Raw genomic sequence first — 17158 nt, forward strand, 5'->3', positions numbered from 1 at the left:
TTATATCCTTCCTCCTGTAATATATACATTTAAACATGAAGTAGCATTGGCATTAATTCTTTTTTTGCTGAAATTCATACAGTAGATTAAATGTTCACAAAAAGGATGTCTCATTTGTATAATTCCTTTGTAGCAGTGTTTTTTCCAGAACTGTTTTCAGAAAACAGATTTAAGCAGTGCTTTGGTAAGGAAATAAATCTCTAGATAACTGTTAAAGGCATATTTTGATGTGAGGATTCTGAAGGAAATGGGTGTTAAGCAGTAATGTCCATAATCTCTGTTGTACTATATCTGCAAAAATGCTTTATTAAAACGAGGATTTATGAATACCTTTGGCTTAAACAGTAGCTGAAGTAACAATTTCTAGTGTTTTTTCCAATCCCTTCCAAGTCTGTTACTCTGTATCTTGATAACATTTTTACTAAAAATAGTTTAATTCTTTTGCTATAATCTTGTTTCTGTAGGTACCATATCTGGCACAGCCTTGAGAGCAGTCCCAAAACAACTTCATGATGATGTTCATCTTCAATTTTATGTATATAATATATCCATAATAAGATCTTGATTCTTATCTAGGATATTGCAAGCTGTTTTAATGTATAGACAGCCCTTGTTTTAATGCTACAGAATATCACTCATACCTGGCACTTGTTCCTACTTCAGGTAGCTGAAGAGAATTATTTGCAGGTAATAGCTTCCAGACTGGCCTGGGCTGGAAAGCAGTGTGACTGCTTTAATACAGCATTAAGCTGAAGCTAGTGGACTTGAGTACAATTTGGGCTATTTGAGTGCAATTCAGATATGATCATGCTGTACAGGGGAGCAAGTAAAGAGAGGAGCCTGGCATTTCTGATTTTGAGCTAGAGCTGATAAGTGACTGATCCAATCTGACTTGCCCAGACCTGCACCAATACCCTTTTGTTACTATTCAATGCCTAATTCAGAGTTTATAATCTTGAGTTCAATACTGGGCCTGTACTTGTTTTTTTTCTAGGTTCAGAAGGGCAAATAAACTTTAGGAATGTGAAGCATGGGAAGCAGCCATGAAACTTGTACATGAGCTAACTTCTACAAGAATTTAGATCTGCCAGATGTACTTGCTTCTGGTTCACCAGCAGCTAGGCTGGATTTATTAACTTTGTAATGAAAACTTGTCTGCGTGGGGTTTGACTTAGGTTTGACTCCTACTTCTTCACTACTTGAGATAATACCCTGTATAAATAGTGAAAGCAATTTACTGATTCTTTTTGATTTGTTTCTATATCTTGGTGAAATATTTAAAACTAAGCTTTTGCTGATCAGATGTTTCACATTTAATATAAAAGGGAGATAAGCCAGTAGTTCAAACAACATCCAGTATTCGTTCAAAGTAAATTTTCTCTACTGAAAAGCTTCATTCAATATCACATGGGTTTTACAGAATCTGAAATATCAGTCGATTTCTAACTTTCTTACATGTGAACAAAGTCTTTAGAAGTATGTAGTAAGCCATTTCTAGTAACCTCTGGTCACAATCCTCATTTTAAGCTGTATCTAGATGTACTGTACCTTCAAATCAGCAAAATTTCAGACTTGCAGTGCAGATTTCTCATGCTTCAGAGTTGTCAAATCTAATATTTGTAGCATGGGTGCACAGGAAAGAATAGTTCAGTGGATCTCAGGATATAGATAATACATTTTCATGTTCATTAAATGTGTTGTCTAGAACATGTCAACTGTGCAGCTACTTGAATAGCTACCATATCTAGCATCAGCACTAGATGTTTTCTTGTATTTGCAGAAAAAAATGCAAAAACATTTGGTATTAGTTTTGTGGGTCAAGCTTTAGATATATTTACACAGTACTTGGTTTTAAACAGAATAAAACTATTTGGTTTTAAACAGCTGAGTAAACAAATCTGCTTTGGATCACAACTCTTCTCTGAGCTCCGAAGCCAGCTAGTTGCTTTTTCTGAAAATTACATGCAAAAATAGAACCCATTTTTGTTGTTGCAAGTGTGCTCTTCCATCTAAGTTGCATTTTTTTATTTTTTAATGGTCAAGTAGTTTGTTTCAGTGATGTGATGTTCAGCCTTATACACTGTGTAGTTAAAATACATGCTTGCCTACTGCTAGATTGTGATAAATATTCACATGGAATTTCACTCAAAAAACCTGAACTTACTAAAATAAGTTTAAGTCTATATCAGACTGTAGGTATTGAACATTGAGAAATAATTTTAGCATGCTCTACTCTAAATGGAAAACCTCATTTAGAAATGAATATAGTACTTGTTTGCATTAAAATAGTCTTGTTAATTCAGAAAACATAAGTAACCTGAAATAGTAAAAAGCTGACAGTATTCCATTACATGAAGGTTTCCATTTAAGTTTAGCCATAGTCCCTATTCATAAGCAATGATCCTTTATAGAGGTCATTGACAAGGTCTTATATTCACTTTCGGAAGTTCAGTATTTGTTACAGATTATTTCAACTAGTTTAAATGCTTTCATTGCAGGAACACCTTTGTAATTGTGAAGGTGTAGGTCTGTAGTAGAGGACCTCTGGAAAACGTGTAGTACAACCTTCTGATGACCTCCTGACTGTAAATTAGGTGACACCTGAGTCCTGAATACTGTCAGCAATGGAAATTTCCCCCATTTTGGGCAACCAATTTCTAACACTTTTTCTTTGATAGCATGTTAAGACCTGTAAGGACAAAAGCAATGTAATATGTCTAATAAAATGGAGTTAAAGGTATCACCTGAGGATTTATTGAAATTTGAACAGACAGCTTCAGGAAATACTAGTTAATGAAAGGCCTTAAATACAATAGCTGGTGTGGACTAGTCATCCATGGCCATTCATTCAACTGTATCCTGTTTCTAACTCAGGAATCAAGCTCACAGGTTCTAAAGGGGAGGAGAATTACGTTTTCATTTTTAATAAGCTTTTTTTAATGCTTGAGTTTCTTTTGTCTCAAATTGAAGTGGGTTAACTGGAGCTGTAGACTTTCTTCATTGCAGGAGGACCACAGCTGGGCTCTTTTTTTTTTCCATCAGCACTTCCATTGTAGCAACAAAGGAGTTTGTTAGAGCTTCTACTTCCCCATTGTCAAGTGTTATCAAATTCATCTAGGGGGATAAGGAGATCAAATGAGCTCATTGTGGCACTCTAATGATGTAGTACTAGAGGAAGAGTCAACTGTTGCATAAATGAAACCAGAAAAACAAATAGTTTAAATGTATTTTCTCTGTAGCCATTTTAGCAATTTACCGATTGCTAAAACTGTTCTTTTCACGATGAGTGGGTCACTTTAGATTACAACAGTTTGAATATCTTGGTTTTACGAAGTCTTATTGGTGATAGTAAGTACACCTGAATAGTATTTTATTTCATAAACTTATTATTCTGAATTGAATCAATTATTACTTTTAAGAAGTGATAACATTCCATACAAATTTCAATATGCGGCTTATATTTATTGGTGCTTTTTGATCCCCCCCCCCCCCCCCCCAAACTTAAATAGAAGCCTGTATACTTCAAATGAATCTTAATGTTTTTTCTAATTATCCTTCAAATTTTGTATACCTTCCAAAAGGTAGTACAATGATATACAAAATTGGACTATTGAATTCACACAGCTCTTCTCCCAGTATGTGACTGGGAAAATGCTTTGTGGAGATTTCTTGCCCCTGTGCGCTCCTTTGAGCTCAATTTTGTCTTTAAATGACAACAGGAACATTACTTTTGTTATTTTCCCTGTCTCGGGTAGGGTTTTGTAGTTATGTTCTTTAGCTTATTTCCCCTATGGAGCACCTTCTTGGCTGAAGGAGCATCATGTATTTGTGGTGGCCTGAATTTTGTCTTCCATAAATGGATGTGTTTAGACTTTCCTCAAGTAATTTTCTTCCTGTATTTTTGTTGCACACCACTTTTTTCTCCCTAGTTACCTTAACAGTAACGCTGTGGTTATGAACCCCAGATGGTTTTGGTAAACTTCAGTGATAATAGGGGTTGAAAAGCAATTGAGAAGGTCTTAAGAATGTTAATTTTGGTTTGGGAAAAGATTTATATGTTTACATTTTCTGGTTTTAATTCCCTGTTTCTGTATTTTAGTGTAGGGTATATTGTATGGGTTGCTGTATTACTTCATAAATCTTAATGGCAGCATAAGGCAATTCAGATTTTTTTTTTTGTCTTCAAAGCTGTGGTTGGTTGCTACTGCATCTGTGAGAAATAGCTGCCAGTTTTGTTTTTATGGTTATGTACCTGATAACAACTGTTGAAAAACTGAATCACAGTTTGACTGAGCACATCTGTTCAGCATTGAATGTGACACTTTTTTATGCTGTTTCAAAGTTCTTTGAGTTCAGATATTTCTAGGTTTCTGTTGGCATCTGGTAGAGTCACTAACTTGCTATTAACTTGTCCAACACATTTGTATTTGACTGTCATAATTTAATAGTTGCACCTAAAACAAAAAAGAACTTTATCCAAGTGTACTCCATTTTGCTTGTTTCTGTGCTTAGAAATCCAATGGGTTTAATGTCTGTTTTCTTACAGTTCAACTTTGTGGGAAAGCTTTTGGGTCCACGTGGCAATTCTCTAAAGCGCTTGCAGGAAGAAACACTGACAAAAATGTCTATTTTGGGAAAAGGTTCTATGAGAGACAAAACAAAGGTAAGACCTGAATATGTTACTGGAAAGTGATTAAAATTCCTGAATCTTTAACATTTGGAAAAAGTTTAGAGTGTTTACTTCTCCAAGAACAAAAGAAAAAGTCTGAGAGCAAATAAACATAGGTTATGCTTGTACTCATTAGATTCAGTTGGAGTCTGTTTTCTGTGAGGAGTCTATTCTCATGACCAGTATTCTGAGGCTACCGTAAGGTGTACTCTTGGTCCCCAAACTAGAGTCCCTTGGGAAGCAACTGTGGCATTATCAGTGGCCTGTCACTAGGTCAGTCCTATGCTACTTATAATGAATAATGCCCAAGTGCTTTCACCTTTGAAAGGAAGTGATTTACAGATAGTCAAAGATTTTCACAGAAAATAGCTTGTAACATTTAAACTTGACATTTAATAACATTTAGTTTTATAGACAAAGAAGAAAACAGCTGATGAAAGGAGATTAATTACAAGTGAAAAAAATCAACCCTGACTGAGGATGATTTATGTGGCTTAAGCAAATGGCCAGTTGTGGTTTTCATTGGAATGAATTTCCTTAAATTGACATAATTTTTAGTACATCTCTCCATAAGCAAAGTAAATGTTATGTGATTTATAGAGTATTTGTTGAATTTGATTAGAGTCCATAAAAGACTCGATTTTTCTGTGCAACTAAATTAAGAACTAATCTTAATTCCTTCTTGAAAACCTTAATAGCTTTTATTTAATACAATTATAAAAATAAACTTATAAAAATTTATTATCGTTTAGTAAAGGCTTGAAAATATGAAAAAGGGTTTATTTGGAATGGGAGCTGTTATGTTTTAATCTACAGTATAGAAAATGCAAGTAATTTTAGAGCACAGTAGTAGTGAAAAAAAAAACCTATGTTGCTAGTAACTTGAAGACAATATGCTAGTTTGACTAGAGAATAAAGAAAAGTGTACTTAAAATTCCTACTAAAACATCTTTACAAATAAAGGCTCCAAATACTACTTTAAATGACATATGGTGAACTTTTCAGTTTTTGTGGAATGTGTTGAACTGACATTATTCTGTTACCATACATGCTTTTATATCAAAATGCGTGTCATGGAATAGAAAGCCCTCCACCCCCTGAGTTTTTCTAATAGCTCTGCAGTAGAAAGGTTTTCTTCATATTAAAAGCAAAAGCTTAAGTTGAAAAGTTCATATCCTAACTTCAAATCCACAAGCCTGGAGGAGTCTTAAAGGTTTCTATTTGAATCATTTGAACTTTTCATGTTTCTTTTTGGTAATGAAGTAATTGTTCATATCTTTATTTGACTTTTTCCTAGTTGAGATGCTAGCCAAATGTGCTGAACTAAAATTTTTTAAATGAAGTGGCTAGTAAATTTTGTTACAGGTTGGAGAGCTGTTCGCAGATAATTTTAATGCAATTAATATTTGAGTAAGGTTGATACAATTGTAGGTCTGATAGGGCTTTTACAAAGGATAAGGGATGTAGACATTCTAGAATAATATAGGTAGAACAGATTGTTTATTTGGGGTAGTTCTTATAAAGCATGAAAGCATCGTTCAGAACTAAATCAGACCATTAATTACTACCAGTTACTACTTCCGGTACTCAAACCTGTGGAATATGTAGAAGGTACTGGTGCCATAAAGGTATCCTGTTGCTAATAACCTAAAACAGGTTGCATCCGTCTCTAGTTCTTTGGAGGCACTGCTCAGCCAGCTGGAGACTCCATATGTAGAACTTAATAGAAAAGAAACCTTAAGACATTATTTTTTTTTCTAGCTTTGTTTGGATTATCTGTGCTAATTGTTTCAACCATCTTTTGCTAACAGATGATTTAATTTTGTTTGCCTTGATCTTAATACGTTCTGGGTTAGTACTTTGGAACTGCTATATTAAAACTTGTCCAAAGAACAAGCAAATGAGAGAATATTAACTATATAGTTCTCTTTGTATAAGAAGGAATAGCAGTCTTCAATTCTGGGCTTCTCTTCAGTGTATTATTTGGTGTCAAGTTACTGGTCAGAAAGGCTGGCAAGTTCTCAGATGTGACTACTTTATGCATTCCTTAGAAAATCTAGTTGAAACTTCATTATTTGTCAAATACCAAATTGAAGTCCATCACTCTTGCCCTGTTTGATATAATACTTCGATCTTGAATATGGAGAGAAACTATTTTCTCCTATAGGAGAACAGTAGGTAAACAGACTATACTGCTTTTTCTGTTTAGTAATCCAGGTGCCAAAACAAGCATTTGCAATTTCATCATTGCTATGCTCAAATACAGTAATGTTCAAAGCAGTGGTCTAGAGAAGATGGTTTGGGCTAGAAGCAGGGTATCCCTGCAATAGGCAGGGACACCCCACCAGACCAGGTTGCCCAAAGCCCCATCCAGCTTGGCCTTGAGCACCTCCAGGGATGGAGCATCCACAGCTTCTCTGGGCAACCTGTGTCAGTGCCTCACCACTTTGAGTGAAATATTTCTTTCTTGTGTCTATTCTAACTTGAGAATAGGCACATAATAGACAACATAACCCTGTTGTAGTTTAGAATATCACTCATTGTCCTATCAATTGAGGCCCTAATCAGGGCCCTATTTAGGCCCAGGTGTCTCAATCTTTATGTACTGAAAGGCTGCAATGAGTACTTGCCAAAACATTTTCTTCTCTAGGCTGAACAACCCCAACTGTCTCCTGTCTTCATAGGAGAGGTGTTCCAGCCCTCTGATAATCTTTATGGCCCTCCTGGACCTGCTGTAACAAGTCCATGTCTGTCATATGGTGGGGGTCCCAGAGCTGGATAAAGTACTCCAGGTGGTGTCTCATGGGAGTGGAGTAAAGAGGAGGGGAGAATCACCTCCTTCAACTTGTTGGCAAAGCTTCTTGTTTATTCTCTTGGAATGCACCCATCACTATCTCAGTGAGAAAATGAAAAATATTTGAGGATTGCTGTGAAACAAAGATGGAAATACTGGTGAAAAAAACTTGCTCTTATGGAATATTGGAACAAACCTGTTTCTAAAGACCTTTTAATAAACTTTAAAGTTCATGTTATTTGTTTCTCTGTAATCTCTTCTGTGTGAAACTGTTGAACATGGGGGGAAAAGTTTTTCTCCCTTGTATTGCCATTCCTGTATGTGGATAGAAAGTGCTGAAGCCTATTCTGTGTATTACTAGGCATGGTGTTAAGTAAACTGATAATATTCTGATATTTTAGCAGATGTTATTGTTTGAAACATGTCAGGAAAATATAATTTTGTATTTTTAGTTGACATCTAAACATGAGCAAACAGTAAATGCAAATGTCTCCAAAGGAATTTTAACACTTGTTTTCCTACCTTCTCATTTTAAACATAATAGAACTCCAACTATTTTCTATTCTCCCAGGAGGAAGAATTGAGAAAAAGTGGAGAGGCAAAATACTTCCACCTAAATGATGACCTGCATGTTTTAATTGAAGTTTTTGCTCCACCAGCAGAAGCGTATGCCAGAATGGGACATGCATTGGAAGAAATCAAGAAGTTTCTCATCCCTGTTAGTATTTTTTTGTTCCTTTATTAGACTTTGATCCAAGTAGCAGTTTTGCAGAACAATTAATTCATCGTGTTTGATCTTATTGTTCATTAAAGTCCTTATCCTAATATTTTGATACTTGCAAGAAAAATCATTTTTAATTCATGTATACTGTGATATTTTTAAATAGAAAGGTCACTGGAGTTAGAACTGTTTTCTCCAGACTGTTCTTTAGTCTCTAAAATCAACTTACTGTATGATATTGGTCAGGACATCTTGCTTCATTTGCTTTATCTTGAAAAACCTTCAAAAGAGTGGTGTGTATAAGTCTTTTCCTTCTGATAATGCAGCTACTATATGAATGCGTAACTGTCTGGATGAAGTCTCATGTCATGATAATAAGAGCTATGTTATTCTTGTTAACTGGTCATGTACAAAATATTTAAGCTCAAATTATAAAAGTGTTAATATGGAAGTCTTTACAAAACAAAGCTTGGGCACTTGAGGTAGTGTTAACTGTGTGCAGAGGTCCTAACTGTATTAGTTCCACGGTGAATGTTGTATTGGTTATTAAATGAGCAAATGCAGAAAGCAAAACATGCTCAAGGTATAATGATTTTTGGTTTCTTTTTATAAGGTGCTGATAATGTTATACAAGTAGTGTTCTTGATTAGTATCAGATCTGGAAATGTGGGAAACTTCAGTAAGGGAACTTTGCTAAGGTGTATACCTCTGAGTGACAGTAGCACAGATGTTGAGTAAGTTGGTATAGGTGTAAGAACCAGTTGGTGTGTGTATCAGCTGTATGGCTGCTACAGCTTTTTAGGAGTACAGCTGCAATTTCTATTCCAGGGTGAAGCAGTTGGTGCTGATGACCTGACAACACTAGCATGTATATATATTTTGGGAGTTTTATATTGCACTAGTCTAGATCCATGAAACTGGAAGTCCCCAAGTGAGTCAGGTTGACTGTGTGCTCCTTGGCTGTTTGTTCTCACTTGATTCTTCCTGAATGAAAACTGGTTTCTTACAAAAACGTGCCCTGAGTTGGAGGAACAAACACCCAGCCAACTCTGAAATTGTGTGGGATCTGTTGGAAGTTTGTGGAGCCCAATTCATCCCGGTGTACTCAAAGAGCTGGCTGATGTCATAAGACCTCTCTAAATTTTTCAACATTCTTGGGAATACAGAGCTTAAGAGTGGCTGAGGGAACTGAGGCTGTTTAGTCTGGAGAAGAGGCTCAGGGGAGACTTTACTGCTCTCTACAGCAAAAGAAAGCTGTGGGGAGCTGGGGGTTAGCCTCTTCTCACAGATACCTAGTGATGGGACTAGATGGAAGGGCCTCAAGTTGTGTGTGCCAGGGGAGGTTTAGGTTGGAATAAGACATTTCAGAGTGGTTGGGCATTGGAACAGGTAGCCCAGGGAGGTGGTGGAGTCACTGTCCCTGGGGCTGTTAAAGAAAAGGTTGGATGTGGTTTTTAGGTTCTTAGGGACATTTAGTGTGTGACACTGGTAGCAGGGTCATGGTTGGACCAGATAATCTTGGAGGTCTTTTCCAACCTTTATGATTCTACAAATTGGGAGAGTTCCTAGTCAACTGGAAGTGGGTAAATGTTGGCCACATTTTCAAGAAGGGCAAGAAAGAATACCTTGCTAACTACTAGTCTGTCAGCCTTGTCTCAGTGCCTGGTAAAATTATGGAGAAGATTGTGGGAGTTACTGAGAAACAACTGAAGGACAATGAGGACACTGGTCACAGCCAACATGTTCATGAAGGGAATTTCTTTTTATGGCAAGATTAACCAGGTTGGATGAGGGAAACCAGATGATGTGATCATTTTATATTTCAATAAAGGTTTTGATGCTGTTTCTTACAGTGCCCTTCTGTATAAAATTTCCAGACTCCAGCTAGATGAAATGCTGGATATTTTATAACATGAACTAATGCATGGCAAGCAGTGATAATCAGGAGTTTTATTCAGGACTATATCCTGATGCAAAATATAGTATAAAATCTGTGTGTTTTAAGACAGTTCAAGTCCAAAGGAATGTACTGAGTTTCCAGAAGCAGAAGAAGATTGGGGGAATCTTATCAATGTCCATATATACCTGGAGGGAAGGTACAAAGAGAACAGAGCCAGGCTCTTTTCAGTGGTGCTCAATGTTCAGAAAAAGAGTCAATGGGCACAAACTGGAGCACATGAGGATCTGTCTGAACATCAGGAAGAACTTATTTACTGTATGTGTGATGGAGCACTGAAATAAGTTGCCCAGAGGTTGTAGAGTCTGTCTTGGAGATAGTCAAAAGCCATCTGCACATTGTCTTGGACAACCAGCTGTAGGTGTCCATGCTTGAGCCGGGGAGTTGGACCAGGTGACCTCCAGAGTTCCCTTCAAATCTCAACCATTCTGTGAATGTGATTTATCTTTTAATGGTAAATCAAGCATTACATCATAAAATTGTGAACAAGTTAAAAATAACTTTTATTGATGTATATGAGAGGTAAATCAACATACCACTGTTCAGATGTCTGAACTGATTATGTAGGGACACCCAGCAGAACTTGTAGGAATGCTGGACTGTCATGTTGGTTACTGTATTTACATGATTCATGATTGTGTGAAGCCTTAAATATATTTTCAGTATGAGATAAGGGAGTTGTATTGTCTACTCTAGTGAGCAAACATCTGTTTTTAGATAAAAATGCACGCAATTTGACAAATGCATTTTACATTCACTGAAAATCAGGATGTATGTCTGGTGTCCACATGATCTTATTTCTTCATTGAGCTCAGTTCACTTAATGTTGTAATAAATATGCTTATCAAAATCTAGTTATTACTGTACTGCTATTAAGCCAGCAGAATTAGTCTGATAATGAGCAATTCCATTTATTGGTTAGACACTTTTCCTACTCTTTTGATTGCTGCCTTTATTGTACTGAGCTGAACTGCATAATCTCTCCTGAAATATGAGATCAAGTCAACACTGTCTTAATTTCCCTTTGGCTTTTCAAATGTAATCTTATCACAATGCTTCTAAGTGCTGTAATCTTTTCTGCCCCTTCCTTGCGGCAGTAACTCCATGAAGCAATAAGGACTGGCTTTGTATCCTCCTAGAAATAATATTGGGTTAAGTGCAGCCAATGCAATTTGATTTTATTTCCTGGAAGATCTGCTGTGGCTTTCTTAGCAAACTATCAGTTTTCTTTGAAGCAAGAAGTCCTGCTCTCAGTACCTGACCTTAATTTGTGTTTTTTACAGTACAAGCTAACTATGCCTTCTAACACTAGGTGTTGATCCTGACTCATGAACATTGTGGAAGTTTTTCGCTTCCCAAACCAGGCTGAATATACAATCGCATTTGATGCTAGAGTGCAAAATACAAAATATCCTTGTAGCTGAGTAAAGCAAAAATGCTACAGGCTTCTCTAATCTTTCAGGATCCACAAACAAACACCCTTACTCACCCTTACTTGAAGGTCAGCAGCTGCAGCAGTGTATAACTGAAAGCAAGACATAAAAGCTTCTGATACATTTTTTTTTTTTTGGCTGTGCTTATCAAGTTGCCTTGATTCTTACCTGGCTTGTTATATTCTCCTTTAGATTAGGTAGTCTGTTTATTCTGGCAAGACACTGACTGCTAGATTGGTGGATGTTGTGCTTGGCATTAATCCATCCCAGAATTCATTCTGTCAGATGGACAAAAAGCTAGATACTTTCCCCTCAGCCTTGCCCTGCTGCCTTCCATCACCCAATCCTGTGTGCAGTGGGAGTAGTGACCGATTCACCAGAGGGCTCTGCTGCCATCCAGAGGGACTTGGACATGCTCGAGAGGTGGGCAGTCAAGAATCTCATGGAGTTTAACAAAGTGCCAAGTCCTGCACCTGGAGACATACTCCATGTTCAGAGAATGTTGTCAAGAAAGACGAGATGGATAATGTCTGTAAAATGAGAGAACCTTTGCTTGTTTCAAGTTCACCAGCAGCATTTGACTGAAATGCATTTGACCATTGCCTCTGCCTAAACTCTAAAGGGGAGGAGTGCAGTCTGAGGGGTTTCCGTGTCCAAGTGTAGAAAAGGGATGATTGTCTCCACAACTTGGAAGTGCAATGTTTTCCAGCAGGGTATTCATAAATTGACCATCTGTTAGCTTTAATTAAAGAATCCATTTTAGTCTAATGGATTAATACTGTTGCTTATCATGGCTACTTGTATTGTTATTTCCTTGTACAGGCCCATCAATCTGTATCCTCCTGCTGCTTCTGGCCTTTGTGATAAGGACCCTCTCTTCTGATCTGTGCCTTTACATGATGGAGTCCTTGTCTGTAACTAATGCTGCTGGTACATCTAGTATTATGCTGCAGGAAGGAAAAGGACCCAACAGGCTTAGGTTGCCACTATACATATCTTTAAGAAAATAAATTGATATCAAATAATGGTGAAAGGTATTTTTCTAGGAGTCTTATTCTGAGGAGTATGTCTTGTGGAGATGTTATGAAGGTCATCTTTGAAGTATGCTATGTCAGAACTTTGTTCGCTGAATATTGTGTTTGTGGTGTAATTTTAACAGTTCAGTAACATTTTAGTTCAAGATCAAAATTCTTTACTCTGTATTTTGCATAGACTTTTTAAAATTTATTGCCAGATCTGGTCCAAAAAACAAAGTACAAAAGTAAAGCATTTCTGTTCAGTAGTTGATCAGAATATTGTTTATTGCCTCTTTCTAGTCTACTCCTTGTGGTGGTGAAACTGTGCTGGGTCCAACTCTATTTTATAATGGAATCTGCTTTTCAAAAATCTTCAGATACGCAGTTTAGAACAGCACAGTTGATTCAATCTTCTAGGCTTTTTCTTCCTCTTCTTTGCCACTTGGTTGCAGATGTTAAATAGAAAATGATCATAAAGGGGCAGTTGTGAGTTTCAGGGCCTTGAAAAATGGCAAAATATTTGAGTATAGTACCACATTTTAATGTAGTAGGTATCTTCATAAATGTCATATAAAGGGAAAAAAATGACATCTAAAAGAATACTGTAGTATTTGTGGAAGTCTAGGGGAAGCAATGTTTCAAGGATAATTGATCCTTGAATTCATAGAAGTATTAATGTTCCAATAATCTTCCAATGCAATGTTTTGGAATGAGTTGTCTGATGCAAGACTGCCTCATGTTTTTTTGGTACCTTCATAGTGCATAAATGTAATCAGATTTCTGATAAAAGATCTGTTGTTTCATAAAAGAATTGTAAAGTAGGTAGTACTTAAAATTCTTTGAAATGGGTGGGCTTGCAGAAGATGAGTGTTTTTTATCAGAAGCATTGGCTTATTCATTCTTATTAGAGGACCTATCAGTATTTTGGTACTTAGTGTGTGTGTTAGATGCTGAATAAAGCATTCTTGATTCACCCTGCCTGTTTGACAGGTTCATTTTTCGGCTCATTTTAAGTGTGGGGGAGAAGTGACAGCAAAATATGCTCTAAAGAGTTCATTATGGTACTTATTTTATTCCTGTGATATGCCATGGAGGATGGCTCAAGGTACCCTGGAAAGACTCGTGTATTTGAGAAGTACCTTATTAATACCATGTAAATTACTTCAACTTTCTTTTCTGTAGACCTTGGGGAAAGGTTTGTATGAAGTAAGAAACAAATCATGTCTTCAGCTTGCTCACTCTTGCAAACTGTAGAACTGAAGATTTTGGAACTCTTTTTTTTTTTTTTTGAGATGAGTGCACATTTGTAGTGAGAAAATAAACATGAAATTTGTTCAACTCCTGAATTTAAGTGTAGGTGTATAATTTATTCCTTGTTCACGAGGGCTGCTCTCAACAGTACATTCTACTACTTTAAAATGCAAGGCTGTAGATTTTTCCTGCTTTTAATGAGCTAGCCATCTGAAACAACTATAGGCTAGATCTCAGCTCAGAATATGGACCTTGATTTCTTCTTATTACTTTACAGCATCTTAACTTGATCGTTTTAACTGGTAAAGGTATGTGGAGGTAATCAGTAGAAAAGAAAAACATGATCTGAGCAAAAATTGCAATAAATACATAGAATTCTTTTAGAAAATTTTGACTGAATAATATGCCTGTAACTTTCTTCTGTTTAATGGGATGTTTGACTAGGAGGAAGCCTTTATAGGAGTGGCATTTGCTGATTCTAACTTTGTATAGTGGTTGAACAATTTGTTTTCTCTACCTCTGTTTTCCCCCCCCCCCCCCTCTGTTATAGGACTACAATGATGAAATCAGACAGGCACAGCTTCAAGAATTGACATATTTGAATGGTGGTTCAGAAAACGCAGAAGTTCCAGTAGTTCGTGGAAAACCATCTATTCGTGCAAGAGGAGTACCGGTTCCTGCTTTGTCCAGGTAAATATCTCAACTGCAGTGGGTTCTTGTTTGAGTATGTATATTCTAAGCTTATTCTTTCAAACACTAACAATAATAAAAACCTCAAAGTACAGTGGTAAGAAATGTGAAATAAAGATCCCAAAATAAGAACAAAGGGAAATTATCTTGATTCTTCAAAGCCAGTCTAATCAGTTTGGACTGAAGTAAGAATTAACAGTGAGCTGAGATCTGTCTTATGGAACTTGGCAGGTAGGGTTTAAGAAACACTATGCATCATAAAAGATGTTTAGGCTTACTATGAGCACTTACATGACTGCTAACTTTCACCTGCTCTTTAGGTACGTGTAGAGGCTACATCTTGACCCTGTGGAGTTGACAGCTTTTGCAAAACTGCTAAAAAGTGTCCTGCTTTTACTTAGGAATTTCATAGTGATTTCTCTAGAATAATATATGACGCAATAATACATAATAACATAAAAATACATAATAACATAAACATTCCATTTTTTACTGTTATAGTGGGCTTTCAGGGTTGTGTTATAGAAATGTAGAAGTGTTTTAGAGGTAGACTTACGATTTCAGCTTATCTCAGTGGAACATTTTTCATTTAAAAAGTGGATTTTGTTTGATTCAGGAATAGACAAGTTTACTGCTTCTTTTGCCTTATTTTTCTTGACACAGGAGATCTCTTTACTCTAGCATCCCCTATCTTCATTGAAGTACTGAGATGACAGCTTCAACTCCTTTGAGTGCTGAAGTGTGAAAACAAAACTAAAGTGCATAACAGTTTGTTACAGTACAGAAAGATTGTGACTGCAGCAGCTAAGTGTAACAGTTTTCTCTGGTAAACTGTTCTCCTTCAGCTGTAGCTATGTTTCTTTATTAATGCAAGCTTGAAACTAATATTTCAGCTTTTAAAACTTCAAAATGTTTTGAAGTGTTTTAGCTCAGATTAAGCATGTTAGACTTCAGTTAAATATCTTGTTTTCAATTTTTCCATAGATACCTGTAACAGGTCTCCTACAGATGCTGTCAGGGCTTGGTACAGACACTTGCAGTTTTGTTTCATGTTTTTGTTTCTAATGTGTCCTTAAGCTAGTATTTTTGTGATACATAAGATGGTTGTTTACTCTGATCTTGCATCCTTATCTATCACTAAAGTTCCTCATATGTAATTTCCACTATTAATTATGTAGTACATGTGTTCTTAACTTTTTCAGAGTATTAAAATTCTCACACTCATGCTTCCATCCTCTAGATTTCAGATTAAGTTTTCAAACATGCATGTAAGACATGCAGGCTGTTATTCAGCCAAGTCATTTGTAGTTCATTACACTAGCATATTCTTGAAGAGCCTTCAGGGTAAATTTAAATGTTAGCATTTGACTTGGAGATGACGGCTAAAAATTGCTTTTGTCCCTCTGTTTTCTAAAGAAAACTGTAAGGCTGTTGGTTATGTCCTTACTTTAAAGATTCTCCTTAAATTTGTCTTTTTTTCCCCTCAGAAATTGAGGTTCTACTGTAACATAAAAGATTCCTTTAGTGAGATTTAAAATGTCGTTGCTACTGAGAGGCTACAGCTGTTGGGATGAGATCTCAAACTCAGTTCTAATGCTCTGATTCTTTTTAGCACAGACTGTGACTTCAGTGAGTAATATTTTCATTAGAGGAAGGCTTTGTTTTATGATGAGACAAGTTGGATAACAAGCATCCTTGAAACCTGTAGGAGAGACTGAAGCAAAGCTTTCATATTAAGAAATTGTACTTGAGTATCTTCAAAGTAGTCAAAAGTCTGAGAAGACTGGAAAAATTAAGTCTACAAGATTAATCTGTTTGTAATCTGCAGAATATTTTTAAGGTATCAGCCTTTGATCTTTGGTACTTGACATATCCCAATGAGGATGTGATAAGTGTTAGAGTTCACAAGCCTTTCTATATTAAGTTATTCCTGAACAGTTTCTCTTAAATACTAATTTATGCCTTTTCTTACTCCTTATCAAACATCTTGAAACTGGAGATAATGCATCTTAACAAGTGCCTTCTTTTAAGATGACTATATATATGTTCAGTCGCATACAAAAATTTCACTTAATACATCTGTCATGCTTTCATGCAAAATGCTAGCTTGTACACAGGTATTCCTGTATACAGTAAGTAAACTCCTAGTGGTTTTGGTTTGACAGCATAATTTTTATTCCAGTGTTTCTGGATTGCTCCAGGCTTCTTTGCCGTAACTTTTTTTAATGACTCTACAGCCAAATACTATTCTGGGGAGGTAAGGGGAGATCACGGAACTTGGGCTTAGACTTGCTTCTTTCCATCTACTACTGACTCCTTTTATATTTTTTTTCCTCCCTCCTAATACTGCTAGACATTATGACCTTCAGATACTATCACAACATTTCTGCCATTTTCTGTGGGGATTATGCTGAACATCAACTTTTTATTAAGTATTACTTGCCTTCTCTGACAAAACAGGACAGATCTTCCCTCAGGTTTATCAATTGAAAAGAATTTCTCATAAAGCCGACATACAGGAATTGACCTGACCGGTAAAAGAAATAGCTACATATCTGTATTCCTGAATGTGTTCACATGTTCTTTATTTTGTTCTATTTACTTTTGATTGATTTTTCTATGTATAC

General features: G+C 36.3%; 1 protein-coding gene across 4 annotated transcripts in view; it reads left to right on the forward strand.

Annotated features, from left to right (window-relative positions):
- The window catches only part of KHDRBS3 (KH RNA binding domain containing, signal transduction associated 3), a 92649-nt gene that overhangs the window by 31772 nt on the left and 43719 nt on the right, over nucleotides 1-17158 (forward strand). For all 4 annotated transcript variants that reach the window (XR_014317022.1, XM_082754692.1, XM_082754693.1 and 1 more), the window contains exons 3-5: nucleotides 4547-4663; nucleotides 8035-8181; nucleotides 14392-14531. Coding sequence is in view for 3 of the 4 variants with exons in the window: in XM_082754692.1 (XP_082610818.1) it covers nucleotides 4547-4663; nucleotides 8035-8181; nucleotides 14392-14531 (404 nt within the window). In the remaining variant the exon portion in view is untranslated. The remainder of the gene's footprint in view (nucleotides 1-4546; nucleotides 4664-8034; nucleotides 8182-14391; nucleotides 14532-17158) is intronic.

Source organism: Aythya marila (assembly GCF_965140915.1).
Source record: "Aythya marila genome assembly, chromosome: 2".
In the NCBI taxonomy this organism is placed as follows: domain Eukaryota; kingdom Metazoa; phylum Chordata; class Aves; order Anseriformes; family Anatidae; genus Aythya; species Aythya marila.